Source organism: Cebidichthys violaceus, unplaced genomic scaffold, assembly GCF_023349555.1.
Source record: "Cebidichthys violaceus isolate CVI_PGR_0920_01 unplaced genomic scaffold, fCebVio1.0.p SCAF_657, whole genome shotgun sequence".
Lineage (NCBI taxonomy): Eukaryota > Metazoa > Chordata > Actinopteri > Perciformes > Stichaeidae > Cebidichthys > Cebidichthys violaceus.
In genome coordinates, this window is record NW_027176880.1 from 2,501 (window position 1) to 20,732 (window position 18,232).

At 44.8% G+C, this 18,232-nt stretch overlaps 1 protein-coding gene across 1 annotated transcript in view; it reads left to right on the top strand.

Moving 5' to 3' along the window:
* Positions 1–18,181, top strand: part of LOC137890532 (piezo-type mechanosensitive ion channel component 2-like) — a gene marked incomplete at its 3' end in the record, with an annotated part of 20,422 nt that extends 2,241 nt beyond the window's left edge. Inside the window, 28 exon segments of the mRNA XM_068734645.1 lie at positions 1,508–1,594; positions 3,802–3,912; positions 4,201–4,243; positions 5,147–5,267; positions 6,080–6,293; positions 7,476–7,689; positions 7,964–8,111; positions 8,770–8,949; positions 9,035–9,143; positions 9,352–9,806; positions 10,609–10,726; positions 10,806–11,032; positions 11,429–11,577; positions 11,804–11,882; positions 11,970–12,064; positions 13,582–13,763; positions 13,846–14,003; positions 14,541–14,717; positions 14,890–15,003; positions 15,214–15,414; positions 15,487–15,691; positions 16,111–16,212; positions 16,311–16,488; positions 16,777–16,863; positions 17,272–17,428; positions 17,547–17,643; positions 17,752–17,914; positions 18,054–18,181. Coding sequence (XP_068590746.1) covers positions 1,508–1,594; positions 3,802–3,912; positions 4,201–4,243; positions 5,147–5,267; positions 6,080–6,293; positions 7,476–7,689; positions 7,964–8,111; positions 8,770–8,949; positions 9,035–9,143; positions 9,352–9,806; positions 10,609–10,726; positions 10,806–11,032; positions 11,429–11,577; positions 11,804–11,882; positions 11,970–12,064; positions 13,582–13,763; positions 13,846–14,003; positions 14,541–14,717; positions 14,890–15,003; positions 15,214–15,414; positions 15,487–15,691; positions 16,111–16,212; positions 16,311–16,488; positions 16,777–16,863; positions 17,272–17,428; positions 17,547–17,643; positions 17,752–17,914; positions 18,054–18,181 — 4,299 coding nt within the window.
* Between the last annotated feature and the right edge of the window lie 51 nt (positions 18,182–18,232).

Genomic DNA, 18,232 nt, shown 5'->3' on the forward strand with positions numbered 1-18,232 from the left:
GTATTAACGATAATTTAGCCCTGAGTACTGTCTGCAGGTATTAATACTTTTTATCCCCGAGTAATGTCTGCAGGTATTGATACTATTTATCCCTGAGTAATGTCTGCAGGTATTAATGATAGTTTATCCCTGAGTAATGTCTGCAGGTATTAATAGTATTTATCCCTGAGTAATGTCTGCAGGTATTAATGATAGTATATCCCTGAGTAAAGTCTGCAGGTATTAATGATAGTTTATCCCTGAGTAATGTCTGCAGGTATTAATACTATTTATCCCTGAGTAATGTCTGCAGGTATTAATGATAGTTTATCCCTGAGTAAAGTCTGCAGGTATTAATACTATTTATCCCTGAGTAATGTCTGCAGGAATTAATGTTAGTTTAACCCTGAGTAGTGTCTACAGTTATTTAATTCAACAATAAATATGTTTGACACAATCATACAACAAATTTACAGAATTACTTTTCTGACAGAAGTATCAAGAACAGAATGTGATCAATAATCTTCATTTTTGATCAGTTAAAACACCAGACTCACTTTTATAACGAGTGTGACTTTACGAGGAGTAAAGTTTCCTCTTTAACATGCAGCTATCTTTTTCATGAGTAAACCGTGTCGCATTTATTTAGTAAAGTGACTTCACTGTTGTAACAGACAGTCACAGAACGTCAAACGTCTTCATTCTTTAAAATGTCGGCTAGCTTCCCGTCCGTTCTCCTGCTGAAGTGCCCTTGAACTGATGACACATCCATGTGGAGCCGTACATTCAGCTTTTAGGTGGAATTTCCCTTTAAAACGGTCCCACATTCCACAGAGAGGGGGAGGTGTGAATGTGTGTGTGTGTGTGTGTGTGTGGTAAGCAAGCAATGTGTCAACACACACACACACACAGCCAGATGTTGTTACCTGAGAAAGTGGAACCAATCTGTGTGTGTTTTTGGGGGAGGGGAATTTAAACAGGGGGGCACACTCTTCCTGTCTGCCCCCCCACCACACACACACACACACACACACACACACACACACACACACACACACACTGTTTACAGCTCAGCATGTGTGTTTGTGAGGAAGAGGAAGACGTTCATCTTCAGACTGTTTATGAATCTTCTGTCAGATTCAAACTGAACAACTTTATTGACAAAGTTACGCTGTGATCATAGAACATGTTCACTAAAAGATCAGAGAAACAGTCATTATATACATTATAATTTGATATATATATATATATCATATGTATATGTATATAACCAGGGCTCTGTAGAGATGAGAATCACAGACCTGCTGGTTAAACTGATAAAGAGCTTTTATTTTGTTAACTCCCTGGCTTCCTGCCACTGACGGGCTCATTTACATGTTTGGTCCATATTTACATGGATATGAACTGATCATTGTGATTGGTGTGTGTATTGATTCATTGATTCATTGATTGGTGTGTGTATTGATTCATTGATTCATTGATTGGTGTTTGTATTGATTCATTGATTCATTGATTGGTGTGTTCACAGCTTGTGTGTTGAGGTTTAATGGATTCTCTCTGGTCTACGTCCTCCTGCTGCTGCTGCTGCCTCTACTGCCAGACCCCTCCTCCTCAGGTACCACCTGATCAATACTGATCAATACCGATCAATACTGATCAATACTACTGATCAATACTGATCAATACTGATCAATACTAATCAATACTACTGATCAATACTGATCAATACTGATCAATACTAATCAATACTACTGATCAATACTGATCAATACTAATCAATACTAATCAATACTACTGATCAATACTGATCAGTACTATTCAATACTACTGATCAATACTGATCAATACTAATCAATACTACTGATCAATACTGATCAATACTGATCAATACTAATCAATACTGATCAATACTAATCAATACTACTGATCAATACTGATCAATACTAATCAATACTAATCAATACTACTGATCATTACTGATCAATACTGATCAATACTGATCAATACTGATCAATACTAATCAATACTACTGATCAATACTGATCAATACTGATCAGTACTAATCAATACTAATCAATACTGATCAATACTCATCAATACTACTGATCAATACTGATCAATACTAATCAATACTGATCAATACTGATCAGTACTAATCAATACTAATCAATACTGATCAATACTGATCAATACTGATCAATACTACTGATCAATACTAATCAATACCAATCAATACTGATCAATACTACTGATCAATACTGATCAATACTAATCAATACTAATCAATATTACTAATCAATACTGATCAATACTTATCAATACTACTGATCAATACTAATCAATACCGATCAATACTGATCAATACTACCGATCAATACTGATCAATACTGATCAATACTGATCAGTACTGATCAGTACTAATCAATACCGATCAATACTGATCAATACCGATCAGTACCGATCAATACCGATCAATACCGATCAATACTGATCAATACCGATCAATACTGATCAATACTACTCATCAATACTCATCAATACTAATCAATACCGATCAATACTGATCAATACCGATCAATACTGATCAATACTACTCATCAATACTGATCAATACTAATCAATACTACTGATCAATACTGATCAATACTGAAAGAAATCTGATCAATAATCTGAAATCAATCGTTTCATATTATAATGTTTATGTGGAGGAGACGAGGACAGAGGAAAGGAGGACACAGGAAACGAGGACACTAACAGAGAGACAGAGGAGACAAGGAGACGAGGACACTAACAGAGAGACAGAGGAGACAAGGAGACGAGGACACTAACAGAGAGACAGAGGAGACTCTTCTTTGTTTCATACAACAACCAGCTGTTTGTTTGATGACATCATCTTAATTACATGTTATTTAGTCATGATGTTATACCTGCTGTAAACTGTCTGTCTGTGTGAGGAGAGACACTCTGCTGCCTGAGGCTCTCTCACACACACACACACACACACACACACACACACACACACACACACACACACACACACACACACAGGAAGTGATTGTTTCCTGAAGGATGTTCCTGAGGAAACAGATGTGATGACTCCTGCTGTGACATCACTCCTTTCCTTATTGTAAATATCCTGCAGCACCTCCTATTGTGTGTTCAGTTTCTGTCTCGTTAGTGGTGTCCCCCGTAGGTGGTGTCCCTCGTAGGTGGTGTCCCTCGTCAGTGGTGTCCCCCGTCAGTGGTGTCCCTCGTAGGTGGTGTCCCCCGTAGGTGGTGCCCCCCCGTCAGTGGTGTCCCTCGTCAGTGGTGTCCCTCGTTAGTGGTAACCCCCTCGTCAGTGGTGTCCCTCGTCAGTGGTGTCCGCCTCGTCAGTGGTGTCCCTCATCAGTGGTGTCCCCCGTTAGTGGTGTCCCCCGTCAGTGGTATCCCCCTCATCAGTGGTGTCCCTCGTCAGTGGTGTCCCCCTCGTCAGTGGTGTCCCTCGTCAGTGGTGTCCCCCGTTATTGGTGTCCACCTCGCCAATGGTGTCCCCCGTTAGTGGTGTCCCCTGTTAGTGGTGCCCCCCGTCAGTGGTGTCCCCCGTTAGTGGTGTCCCCCTCGTCAGTGGTGTCCCCTGATAGTGGAGTCCCCCTTGTCAGTGGTGTCCCTCACCAGTGATGTCCCTTGTCAGTGGTGTCCCCCGTCAGGAAGTTTTGACTCTGGACTGTCTTCAAGGTCTCTGAGGCTCCCAGATCCGGTCCTGGGTTGTCCCCCCCTGTCCTTCTCTTAATGTGGTTGATGCCGGCGGTTCGATCCCTCAGTAACGTGTCTGTCTCCTAGGTAACGCAGTTCGATCCTGTCTGTCTGTCGTGATCGTCTCCAGCTTCCTCTTCCTGTTGCTTCAGTCCTTCTTCCAGTTGACCACCATCACCCTGCAGCCAGAGGCCAACTGTGAGACACCGTCTGTCAACCTGTCTGTCTGTTCACCCGTCTGTCTGTCTGTCAACCCGTCTGTCTGTCCAACCGTAACGATGACCCGTCTGTCTCTCTGTGTTATGATGACCCGTCTGTCTCTCTGTGTAATGATGACCCGTCTGTCTCTCTGTGTAATGATGACCCGTCTGTCTCACTGTGTAATGATGACCCGTCTGTCTCTCTGTGTAATGATGACCCGTCTGTCTCTCTGTGTTATGATGACCCGTCTGTCTCTCTGTGTTATGATGACCCGTCTGTCTGCAGGTACATCGTGGCAGAAAACTCTGGCTCAGCTCGGCCTGGTGAGGTAAGAAAGACGTTATGTGAAGAATACTGCTGTGAACAAGAACCTGATCTGTTTAAAGTGATTCAAACCAAATGTTATTGTACTGTTGTTCATATAGCAGTACTTTAAAATACAAGTGAGTAATACACTACTTTTAATTCATTATTGAACTTTGAGCATAACAATGAGATTAATCAAGATTAAACATGTTAACCGTTGCCCAACGCTAATATAAACTTAAATTATATACATATATATATATATATATATATATATATATATATATATATATATATATATATATATATATATATACACCCCCCCCCCCCCCCACACACACACACACACACACACACACACACACACACACATCCCTGTACTTCTGTCTCTGTGAGGACCCTCATTGACGTATTACATTCCCTGTTCTAAACCTAAACTTGACTCTAAGCTGAACCCTGAACCAGGTCTGAACCCTCAAACAGGACCAAAATACAAGAACACACACACACACACACACACACACACACACACATGTAAAAGTCATCAGTGAAACTAAAACTAAAAATAATTCATTTTCGTTGATTTATTTTCCTCTTTTGTTTACATAAATATATAAATATATATATATACATATAAATATATATCTATTTATATGTATATATATTTATATGTATATATATTTATATTTATTAGCCATTTTTTGTTCATTGTTTTAAATGTATTTGCTTTTTTGTTTTTTGCTGAAACATGTTGATTTATTATTCAAAAACATTGTTTATTACATCATAATACATCACTGAATACAAACTGTCTCTCTCTGTCTCTCTCTCTGTCTTTCTCTGTCTCTGTCTCTCTCTCTCTCTCTGTCTCTCTCTGTCTTTCTCTGTCTCTGTCTCTCTCTCTCTCTCTTTCTGTCTGCGTCAGTCTGACAGGAAGTGATGCAGGCTCGGCAGTGAGACAGGTGTTTCCAGATGTCGGTGTGCTGGTTGTTGGTCTGCTGACCTGGAGGTTGATCGGAAGACTGAATGCAGACACACACACGCAGGTAACACACACACACACGCACACACACACACACACACACACACACACACACACACTAATGAAGCAGGTGAAACCAGGTTAAGTCGTCTCCTCTTGTTTCTTAACGAGGTTTCCTGTCTATTAGTGTGTAACTCAGTAAGCTATTTATTAAATGTAACCTCATTATGTGACTACATCAGGACACACACACACACACATACACACACTCTCACTCTCTCACACACACACACACACACACACACACACACACACACATAATGATTAGGTTTCAGGTTCAATCAGTTTATTAGCTGAACTGTCGGGGTCTGTTTGTTAACATGAAACCAGACCATGAAGTCCTCCTCCTCTTCCTCCTCTTCCTCCTCTTCCTCCTGCTCTTTCTGCTCTTCCTCCTTCTCCTCCTGCTCTCCCTGCTCTTCCTCCTCCTCCTCCTGCTCTTCCTGCTCTTCCCCCTCTTCCTCCTCTTCCTCCTCCTCCTCCTGCTCTTCCTCCTCCTCCTCCTCCTGCTCTTCCTGCTCTTCCTCCTCTTCCTCCTCCTGCTCTTCCTCCTCTTCCTCCTCCTCCTCCTGCTCTTCCTCCTCCTCCTCCTCCTCTTCCTGCTCTTCCTCCTCTTCCTCCTGCTCTTCCTCCTCCTCCTCCTCCTCCTCCTCCTGCTCTTCCTCCTCGTCCAGCTGGAGGATGAAGATGTCCACAGGTGGACAAACAGATATTAATTATATTGTTTCACATGATATGTGAATGTTCAGGTGATATGTGAGGAGTTTAGATGTTTGTATAGAAGTAGAAGAAGAATTAAACGTCTGTGTGTTTCAGCCTCAGCAGGAGGAGGAGACGCAGGAGGAGCTGATGTTTGAGGAGGACTCTGTACTCGGACAGGAGGAGGAGGAGGAGGAGGAGGAGGAGGAGTGCAGCAGAAACAGGGTTCTGGTTGAACTGGAGTTACTGATGTGTAAAACCAGGAGGATGATGGGAAACATGACAGCGACTGGAGGAAAAGTCCTGCTGACGGTCCTACTGGGACTCACAGGTACCAGTAGAACCCAGTAGAGTACTTTAAGGTAACCAGTAGAACCCAGTAGAGTACTTTAAGGTAACCAGTAGAACTCAGTAGATATTTTAACGTAACCAGTAGAACCCAGTAGATATTTTAATGTAACCAGTAGAACCCAGTAGAGTACTTTAAGGTAACTAGTAGAACTCAGTAGATATTTTAACGTAACCAGTAGAACCCAGTAGAGTACTTTAAGGTAACCAGTAGAACCCAGTAGAATACTTTAAGGTAACCAGTAGAACCCAGTAGAGTACTTTAAGGTAACTAGTAGAACTCAGTAGATATTTTAACGTAACCAGTAGAACCCAGTAGAGTACTTTAAGGTAACCAGTAGAACCCAGTAGAATACTTTAATGTAACCAGTAGAACCCAGTAGAGTACTTTAAGGTAACTAGTAGAACTCAGTAGATATTTTAACGTAACCAGTAGAACCCAATAGAGTACTTTAAGGTAACCAGTAGAACCCAGTAGAGTACTTTAAGGTAACCAGTAGAGCCCAGTAGAGTACTTTAAGGTAACTAGTAGAACTCAGTAGATATTTTAACGTAACCAGTAGAACCCAGTAGATATTTTAATGTAACCAGTAGAACCCAGTTGAGTACTTTAAGGTAACCAGTAGAACTCAGTAGATATTTTAATGTAACCAGTAGAACCCATCAGAAACTTGGTTTTGAAGCTTAAACTGGTCTTGATGGTTGAACTGGTCTTGATGGGTGAACTGGTCTTGATGATTGAACTGGTCTTGATGGGTGAACTGGTCTTGATGATTGTACTGGTCTTGATGGGTGAACTGGTCTTGATGATTGAACTGGTCTTGATGATTGAACTGGTCTTGATGGGTGAACTGGTCTTGATGGGTGAACTGGTCTTGATGATTGAACTGGTCTTGATGGGTGAACTGGTCTTGATGGGTGAACTGGTCTTGATGATTGAACTGGTCTTGATGGGTGAACTGGTCTTGATGATTGAACTGGTCTTGATGGGTGAACTGGTCTTGATGGATGAACTGGTCTTGATGATTGAACTGGTATTGATGGTCAGACTTCCATCAGTGAAGACTGTGAACCACTTTGCTATTTCTGGACCAGAATGAGGAGGTTCTTCTTTGTGAAGAGAAGTCATCTCTCCTCTTCCTCTCTTCTTCTTCTTCCTCTCCAGGTATCATGTTCCCCTCTCTCTCCTCCCTCCCCTACCTCCTCTGTTTCCAGGTGTTGTGCACCTGGTGGGCGTGGTCAGGTCAAGTCCCGCCCCTCCTCTTCAGATCTGTGTCTGTGATGTCACTGCTCTACTCCTCATCCCATTTCCTGCTCCTCTACTGTTACCAGCTGCCCTCCCTGCAGGAGGTGTGGCCCCCCAACCGCACCTCCGCCAGGTAACACACCTCCACCATGTAACACACCACCATCAGGTAACACACCATCATATAGCACACCTCCACCAGGTAACACACCTCCATCATATAACACACCTCCGCCAGGTTACACACCACCATCAGGTAACACACCTCCACCAGGTAACACACCACCATCAGGTAACACACCTTCACCAGGTAACACACCACCATCAGGTAACACACCTCCACCAGGTAACACACCTCCATCTATCTATTGATTGATTGATTGATTGATTGATTGTGTCCTGTGCAGTGTGTTCGGCCTGCTGCCGGTGGTCTCCGTGGACTGCTCCGCCCCCTGGAGGATGCAGGTGAACTCTGAGCTCAGCTGGTTCCACGTCACCAGTCCTCTGATGCTGCTGCTGCTCTACAACACTGTGGCCACTCTGTGGAGGAACCAGGTGATGTCACTCAACACGCGATGATGTCACACGGCATGTTGTAATGTCTGTGTATGATGTCATCTAGTCATGATGTTGCAGTATTACATTACATTACATTACAGTCATTTAGTAGACGCTTTTATCCAAAGCGACTTACAATAAGTGCATCAACATTAGTAATCAAAAGAACTACTAGTCACCAGAAGTCATAAGTACATTTCCTTTAAACAAGCATCTAAGAGCCTGAAGCAGAGCATAACTCAGAGCCAAAGTACAGAAACAAGAGAAACAGTTAGTGCTATAAGTAATACGAATACAATAAGTGAAACAAGCTAGTATGAAAACAATAAGTGGTGAGTGGAAGGCTCAGGGTAGCACTTCCTGAAGAGGTGGGTCTTCAGCCTGATGAAAGATGGGCGTAACGTCACTTTATGTCACTGCATGATGTCATTGGATAGATCAGATTTATTTCAAACATGTCACAAATAATGAGAAAAGAAAGAACCAATAAAATAAATAGTAAACATGAACAGCAACATTTAAAACTCAATAAAAAGGATATGTTGCAAACATATGTGGCAGAGGTGAACGCCTATAAGGTTTTAAAACTTGAATAACTTCACAAACAAACGCTCCCCCGCTCTGATTGGCTGACGGGTGTCACATGTTTCTGCAGCTGATCGACGGCGTTGGGTGGTGGTGGGGGGGCGTAGAGAGGGCAGAGTCGGCGATCAGAGTGAGCTGTGACGTCATCCCCGCCACCATCAACCTGAGAGATGAGGTCAGCGGTGACATCACAGCGGAGAGACGGAGGGAGCTGTGGAGGAGAACTCATGACAGTCCCGAGTGCAGAGACGTACGGAAACACCAAATATTATTATGTTTTAATTCATTCATTATTTCAATTGGTTCATGAATACTCTCTCTGGGTCCGTCTCTAGGTGTCATCCACCAATGACAGTCCCTCTGACTCTTTTGCCCCGCCCACTCAGAGCACAGCCCTTGGATTGGATGTTTACTCCACACCTTACTACTCTCTGAGCCAATCAGGTGAGTTTGTTTAGCTGTTCAGGTTCAGAGTCACTGAACGACCTGAAGAGGTCTCACTACACCTGTTTTATCAGGATACTTTAGAGCTGACTGTTGTCAGGTGTCCTGTAGGACAGACAGGTGTGATGATGATGTCACAGGGCAGACAGGTACAGGTGTGATGATGATGACATGACGCTGGTTCTGTTCTGTGTGTTTGATGCTGTAGACACGTTGGAGACGTGTGTGTTTGAAGGAGACGGATGGGAGGAGGAGGAGGAGGAGAGGAGGAGGAGAGATGAGGAGGAAGAGGAGGAGAGGAGGAGGAGAGATGAGGAGGAAGAGGAGGAGGAGAGGAGGAGGAGGGAGGAGGAGGAGGGAGTCAGTGCTGCATCCATGGCGTTCAGCTTCCTCCTCAAACAGAGCTACATCTGTGCTCTGATCTCCATGATGGCGTGGCCCATCACCTACGTGTCCTGGCTGACGTGTGTCCTGCTTCTGTGGTCGTGTGTCCTCTGGATGATGCGAGAGCGTCGTCAGTACACACTGATGTCATCGCCCTGGCTGGTCGCCTACGGCAACCTGCTGGTCATCATGCAGTACGTCTACAGCTTCCCCTCAATCCAGGAAGTACCGGGACTGTTCCCGAGGAAAGAGGATCCCTGTAGGGAGCTGGCCTCCAAGGTACTACTACTAGTACTACTGCTGCTACCACTACTACTACTGCTACTGCTACTACTAATACTCCTACTGCTGCTATTACTACCTGCTACTACTACTGCTACCACTACTACTACTACTACTGCTACTACTACTTCTATTACTACCACTACAACTACCACTACTACTACTACTACTAGTACTACTACTGCTACTATTACTACTACTACTACTACTGCTACTGCTACTACTACTTCTATTACTACTACTACCACTGCTACTACTACTGCTAGTACTACTACTACTGCTACTACTACTACTACTGCTACTACTACTACTAGTACTAGTACTACTGCTACTGCTACTACTACTACTACTGCTACTACTATTTCTATTACTACTACTACCACTACTACTACTACTAGTACTACTGCTACTACTACTTATACTGCTACTGTTACTGCTACTACTACTACTACTACCACCACTACTAATACTGCTGCTACTACTACTGCTACTATACTACTACTACTACTAATACTACTACTACTAATGTTAAATCTGACATGTTGTTGTTACAGTTGTTGTGTCTGTTGTTGTTGTTACAGTTGTCAGTTGTTGTTGTTGTGTCTGTTGTTGTTGCAGTTGTGTCTGTTGTTGTTACAGTTGTTGTGTCTGTTATTGTTGTTACAGTTGTTGTCTGTTGTTACAGTTGTTGTTGTTGTTGTTGTTGTTACAGTTGTGTATGTTGTTGTTGCAGTTGTTGTTACAGTTGTTGTGTCTGTTGTTGTTGTTGTTACAGTTGTTGCGTCTGTTTTTGTTACAGTTGTTGTGTCTGTTGACCTTCTGGCTGCTGCTGCGTCAGGCGCTAACTGAGAAGAGAGACAGACAGGCAGACAGACAGGCAGACACGCAGCTGTCTAACATCACCATCCACATGGAGGGTAAGACAACCCGTCTCACTCACCAGCCTGTCTCACTGCTCACCTGTCGATGTGACTCTTGTTGTTTTACGTCCGTTAGAGGAGAAGAAGGAGGAAGAGGTGTCCTATGAGGAGGTGCTGCTCCTGCACACAGGAGGAGGAGGAGTCAAGATGGAGGCTCTGGTTGCTGTGGTTACCAGGATGTTCGTTAAATACTGGATCTACGTCTGTGGAACGATGTTCTTCTTCGTTAGTTTTGAAGGAAAGATCGTCCTCTACAAAGTCATCTACATGGTCATGTTCCTCTGCTGCGTCGCCCTCTACCAGGTAATACTGCAAGTACTACAAGTACTATCACTGTACTGATATATTATATATGGTACTACTACTGAATACACTTAAAACCTGGTCTCGAGACACATTTAGAGTTTTGAAACTCAGGACTTTATGTACTTATGTACTTTTACTACTAATGTAATACTTTAATCTTATAGTACTATTGTACCACGTTGAATCTTAAATACCACTGTACTACTTTGAATCGTCCAATCCTGTGTCCTGAATCGTGTCGGTGGGCGGGGCTACTGTTTGGTTTGGATCACTGATTGGATCTTTGGAAGGTGACACATCAGATTCCTCGTGAAAGTACAACAAAGGAAGCTGATGTCTTACAGCATCTACCTACCTGTCTCACTGTCTCTCTAACTGTCTTTCTCTCTGTAGTTGAACTACGAGCGTTGGCGTGCCATGCTCAGGGGTTTCTGGGTAGCCGTGGTGGTTTACTCCATGTTGGTCCTCATCCTGGTCTACACCTTCCAGTTCCCCTCGTCCCTCCACACCTGGAGCTATTACACTGGATTAAGTACACACAGGTACTCACAGATACAAAGGAGTACACACAGGTACTCACAGATACAAACGAGTACCCACAGGTACACAAAGATACGAAAGAGTACACACAGGTACTCAAAGATACAAAAGAGTACCCACAGGTACACAAAGATACAAAAGAGTACACACAGGTACTCAAAGATACAAACGAGTACACACAGGTACTCACTGTCTCCACTATCTCTAATGTTGTTATTATCTGTTCAGGTTGGAGGATGTTGGGTTGGAGAAGTTCTCAGTTCCTGTTCTCTTCACCAGGATCTTCATCCCTGCTGCGTTCCTTTTGGTACTTTTTACATGTTTCTACAGAACCGTCCTGTTAAATGTGATGTGAAAGTTGACTCCTAACCTTTCTTTCTTAACCGTTCTGCAGGTGTGCATTGTACACCTACATTACTTCCACAAGCCGTTCCTGCAGCTGACTGACCTGAAGACTGTGGTGGACACACACAACAGCACCATCACCAGGTAACACACAACTCTACCGGTCAGAGGTCACAGATCAGCACCTTAACAACATTTGGCCTATTCTATCCAATCATTGTCCAAATATCCTAAATCTGCTGACCAATCAGAAATCTCTGACAACTACTAAGTACTCAGACCTCTACAACTAGTCCCTTGATAGTCCCCAAACCTCTGCAGCTGGTCCTCAGACCTCTGTAGATAGTCCCCATACCTCTGCAACAAGTACTCAGACCTCTACAACTAGTCCCCATACCTCTGCAGATAGTTCCCTCACCTCTGTAGATAGTTCCCATACCTCTGCAGATAGCTCCTGTACCTCTGTAGATAATTCCCATACCTCTGCAGATAGTTCCCATACCTCTGTAGATAGTTCCCTCACCGCTGTAGATAGTTCCCATACCTCTGCAGATAGTTCCCATACCTCTGCAGATAGTTCCCGTACCTCTGTAGATAATTCCCTCACCTCTGTAGATAGTTCCTGTACCTCTGTAGATAGTTCCTGTACCTCTGTAGATAGTTCCTATACCTCTGCAGATAGTTCCCGTACCTCTGTAGATAATTCCCGTACCTCTGCAGATAGTTACCGTACCTCTGTAGATAGTTCCCTCACTTCTGCAGATAGTTCCCGTACCTCTGTAGATAGTTCCCGTACCTCTGTAGATAATTCCCTCACCTCTGCAGATAGTTCCCGTACCTCTGTAGATAGTTCCCATACCTCTGCAGATAGTTCCCGTACCTCTGCAGATAGTTCCCGTACCTCTGTAGATAATTCCCTCAACTCTGCAAATAGTTCCCATACCTCTGCAGATAGTTCCCGTACCTCTGTAGATAGTTCCCTCACCTCTGCAGATAGTTCCCATACCTCTGCAGATAGTTCCTGTACCTCTGTAGATAGTTCCCTCACCTCTGCAGATAGTTCCCATACCTCTGTAGATAGTTCCCTCACCTCTGTAGATAGTTCCCATACCTCTGCAGATAGTTCCTGTACCTCTGTAGATAGTTCCCTCACCTCTGTAGATAGTTCCCATACCTCTGTAGATAGTTCCCTCACCTCTGTAGATAGTTCCCATACCTCTGCAGATAGTTCCTGTACCTCTGTAGATAGTTCCCTCACCTCTGTAGATAGTTCCCATACCTCTGCAGATAGTTCCCGTACCTCTGCAGATAGTTCCCGTACCTCTGTAGATAATTCCCTCAACTCTGCAGATAGTTCCCATACCTCTGCAGATAGTTCCCGTACCTCTGTAGATAGTTCCCTCACCTCTGCAGATAGTTCCCGTACCTCTGCAGATAGTTCCCGTACCTCTGTAGATAGTTCCCATACCTCTGCAGATAGTTCCCGTACCTCTGTAGATAGTTCCCGTACCTCTGTAGATAGTTCCCTCACCTCTGCAGATAGTTCCCGTACCTCTGTAGATAGTTCCCATACCTCTGCAGATAGTTCCCGTACCTCTGTAGATAGTTCCCTCACCTCTGCAGATAGTTCCCTCACCTCTAGTGTCTCTCTCTCTCTGCAGGTTGGTCCACTCTGAGGGCAGCCTGTTTGACCTGTCGGTGTGTGGAGCTCCTCAGCTCCTCTTGGAGGCGGAGAAGAGCAGAGGACAAAGGGAAAGAGAGGAGGAGACAGAAGAGAAATGGATAAAAGAGGAGGAGTACACCTGTGTGTTTGAGAGGGAAACCCTGTCTGACCATATTAAAGGTAACTGCATCGTCATCGTCACACCTGTATCAGAATAGTTGAGTTCCATACAGGAAGTTGACTCCTGGTCTCTCCTCCTCAGTGCTGGTCTCCTGGAGGTTGGTGGTGGATCGTCTCTCTGTTTTGTTCCTGCGCCTCCTCCTCTCCTTGCAGCGCCTGCAGCACCTCCTCTGGTGGCTCCTGGAACTCCACATAGTCAAGATCGTCTCCTCCTACATCATCTGGGTCTCTGTGAAGGAGGTCAGCGTCTATCTGTCTATCTGTCAGTTTGACCTGTCTCTGACCTGTCTGTCTGCCGGTGTGTGTATTAAACCTGTCTGTCTCTCTGTAGGTGTGTATGTTAAACCTGTCTGTCTTTCTGCAGGTGTGTGTTGAACTTGTCTGTCCCTCTACAGGTGTATGTGTGCGTGTGCGTGTGCGTGTGCGTGTGTGTGTGTGTGTGTGTGTGCTGCACCTGTCTGTCTCTCTGTGGGTGTGTCTGATGAACCTGTCTGTCTTTCTGCAGGTGTGTGTTAAACCTGTCTATCTCTCTACAGGGGTGTCTGATGAACCTGTCTGTCCCTCTACAGGTGTGTGTGTGCGTGTGTGTGTGTGTGTGTGTGTGTGTGTGTGTGTGTGTGTGTGTGTGTGTTGAACCTGTCTGTCTTTCTGCAGGTATGTGTTGAACCTGTCTATCTCTTTACAGGGGTGTGTGTGTGTGTGTGTGTGTATGTGTGTGTGTTACGCCTGTCTGTCTCTCTGTGGGTGTGTCTGATGAACCTGTCTGTCCCTCTACAGGTGTGCGTGTTTAACCTGCTGTTCGTGCTGTGTGTGGGCGGGGCTCTGTCCTGCAGGGCGTGGCGCCCCCTGCTGTCAGGAGTCTGTACAGTTTGGACCTGTGTGGTGACCGTCTGTAAGATGTTGTACCAACTCAACATCGTCCAGCCCATCAGATACTCCTCCAACTGCACCGTGGTAACAACGGCAACAATATCTCTCTGTCTCTATATCCGTCTATCTAAACAAGTCAAACACCTGTCTGTCTGTCTGTCTGTCTCATGCCCCCCCACCACCAGTATCAATATCTGAGGTGCCTCACAGTTTAAAAACCTCCTGTAACGGTATCATACCTGTCTGTCTCTTGTAGCCAGGTAACTCCAGCACCGACCTGTCTCACTCAGTTTTGTACTCGGGTCCAGTTGACCCCGTCCAGTGGGTGGGGCTTCGAAAGACGGACGGAAAACTGCTTGACTACTTGAGGGTGAGCAGTGACAACACAACTCTGATAGCATAGCATCATGCTAAGCTGAGGATGTTAGCACTGATAACATAGCATCATGCTAACCTGTCTCTACAGTATAACCTGATGATATTAGCTCTGATAACATAGCATCATGCTAACCTGTCTCTACAGTATAACCTGATGATGTTAGCTCTGATAACATAGCATCATGCTAACCTGTCTCTACAGAATAACCTGATGATGCTAGCGCTGTTAGCCTTCGAGGTGACAGTTTACAGACACCAGGAGCTCTACCGTCTCCGCCGTAACGAAGTCCCGCCCCCTACCAAAACGCTGTTTCATGACATCACCAGGCGTCACCTGGACGACAGCGTGCTAAGCTGTATCAAGTACTTCCTCAACTACTTCTTCTACAAGTTTGGACTGGAGGTGAGACACGCACTGAGGTTAGCAATAAGCTAACGTCTTCCTGTTTAAAAACATTCCCGTGCTCTTCCTCAGACCTGCTTCCTGTTGGCCGTGAACGTGATTGGTCAGCGGATGGATCTGTTTGCCGTAGGCCACGCCTTCGGCCTCATCGGCGTCCTATCAAAGCGCGACAGGAAGCACATCGCCTCAGTGTGGCCCAAGTACTGCTACTTCCTGTCAGGGCTGTTGTGCTTCCAGTACATGCTGTGCATCGGGTTCCCTCCGGCTGCCTGTAAAGGTACAAACGGATGTTGGGATTATTCACTTCACAGTTTCAAAAACATGTCTTTATGCTAAGGTAGCCTAACATTATCTGCGTTCGGATCGCCTAGTAGTGAGTTCTGACCTCACAGCAGCAATAGGTATTCAAGGTGTTTCAGGGTGTACTAAGCTAGGCTAAAATCTATCACCTGCTTCTAGTCGTTATGCTAAGCTAGGCTAAAAGCTTACTCCTGCTTGTAGTCGTGTGCTTTGCTAGGCTAACAGCTTCTCCCGCATCAGGTCATTATGCTAAGCTATACTAACAGTTTCTCTCTGCTTCAAGCCATTATGCTAAACTAGGCTTATGATTTTCTTTTTAATGGCTGAATTAAAATATTTAGGATGAAACCCTTTTTTTATTAAACAAAACTTTATTGATATTTGTTGTGTTTACAGATTATCCCTGGAGACCTCCGTCTTCCAACATGGACTCCAACGTGGTGAAGTGGCTCTTCCTCCCTGATCACCTGACACCACCGAACCCAGTCTTCCTCCTCTGTAAGATCCTCATCATCATCATCATCATCATCATGTTTCCTGATCTTTCAGATGATTTCTTGCTCCTCCTCATTATAAAGTGTTTCCTGATCTTTCAGATGATTTCCTGCTCCTCCTCGGAGCGTCTCTGCAGCTGCAGGTGTTTGAGGAGGAGCTCCGGTCGTCGGTTCAGATCCTCGCGGGAGACAACTGTGAGCTGGACGAGGATGACGGACAGGTGTCCGATCCAATCAGGCGACTCCGTCTCAACACAGGCCCTGACTTCATGCTGTGCAGGTAAACCCTCCTCATTCTCCTCCTGTCTGTCTCTCTGTCTGTCTGTCTGTCTGTCTGTCTGTCTCTCTGTCTCTCTCTCTGTCTGTCTGTCTATCTGTCTCTCTCTCTGTCTGTCTCTCTGTCTCTCTATCTCTCTCTCTGTCTGTCTCTCTGTCTCTCTATCTCTCTGTCTGTCTGTCTGTCTGTCTGTCTGTCTGTCTGTCTGTCTCTCTGTATGTCTGTCTCTCTGTCTCTCTGTCTGTCTGTCTCTCTGTCTGTCTGTCTGACTTGTGCCCTCTGTGTGAGCAGGTCTTACCTGGACATGATGAAGCTGATCATCTTCAGCTACATGTTTTGGTTTGTCCTCACCATCATCTTCATCACTGGGACGACCAGGTGAGTGGGCGGAGCCACAGCTACCTGAAGTTAAACCTGAATATTCACCATTAAACCTTTTACTGGTTCTGGACCAGTCTCAGTTTTAAATACTGATGCATTTATATGACCTACATCAGTAAACGAGACTATCAGCATGAAGATCGGCTATTTCTATAAAGTTATTAGGTGAAACGTTTGCTGGCATGCAGGTTCACCACAAACTCCTTCAGCTCAGACCTCAGCAGGTACCTCTTTCGACTTCCTGTTCCAGGATCAGTATCTTCTTCTACTTCCTGTTCCAGGATCAATATCTTCTTCTACCTCATGTTCCAGGATCAGTATCTTCTTCTACTTCCTGTTCCAGGATCAGTATCTTCTTCTACCTCATGTTCCAGGATCAGTATCTTCTTCTACTTCCTGTTCCAGGATCAGTATCTTCTGCATGGGTTACCTGGTGGCGTGTTTCTACTTCCTGTTGGTGGGTGGAGATCTGCTGCTGAAACCAGTCAAATCCATCCTGGTGTATTGGGATTGTCTGATTGGCTACAACGTGTTCGTCATCACCATGAAGAACATTTTGTCGGTAAGATGCATCATCATCATCATGCTGGTCTTTATTAAAGTACTCAGAGCCACATGTTCGTGAACCTAAACTGTCTTCCTGTCTCCACCTGTTTGTATCTCTGCCTGTCTGTGGTCAGATCCTGGCCTGTGGTTTCATCAAGTCGTTGGTGTTGAATCACTGTTGGCTGATTCAACTCTTCAGTCTGGCCTGCACCATCAAAGGATACACAAAACGTAAGTCAGCCGTCTGTTTGTCTAACTGTCTGTCTGTCTGTCTGTCTGTCTCACTGTCTGTCTGTCTGTCTGTCTGTGTGTTGCTTATGTACGCATCACTTCCTGCAGCGGAGCAGCAAAGCAGTAAGTGTGAGTTGCCGAGTGACGAGGCCGGAATCATCTGGGATGGCGTCTGTTTCTGTTTCCTGTTGCTTCAGAGGAGAGTCTTCAGGAGTCACTACTTCCTGTATGTGGTCCTGGACCTTCAAAATACACAACTACTGGCCTCCAGGTACACAATCACACCATAAACACACATTAACACACACACACACACACACACACACACACACACACACACACAGAGTCACATCATATTAATGTGTGTGTGTGTGTGTGTGTGTGTGTGTGTGTGTGTGTGTGTGTTGCAGGGGGGCAGAGCTCTTTGAGGCATCCACAGTGAAAGCTGTCAGAGCGAGACTGGAGGTGGAGAAGACGTCCATGGACCTTCTAAAGAGACAGTAAGACAGGCCGAGTCAAAACACTGAGACGAGTCAAAGTCAAAACACTGAGACGAGTCAAAGTCAAAACACTGAGACGAGTCAGAGTC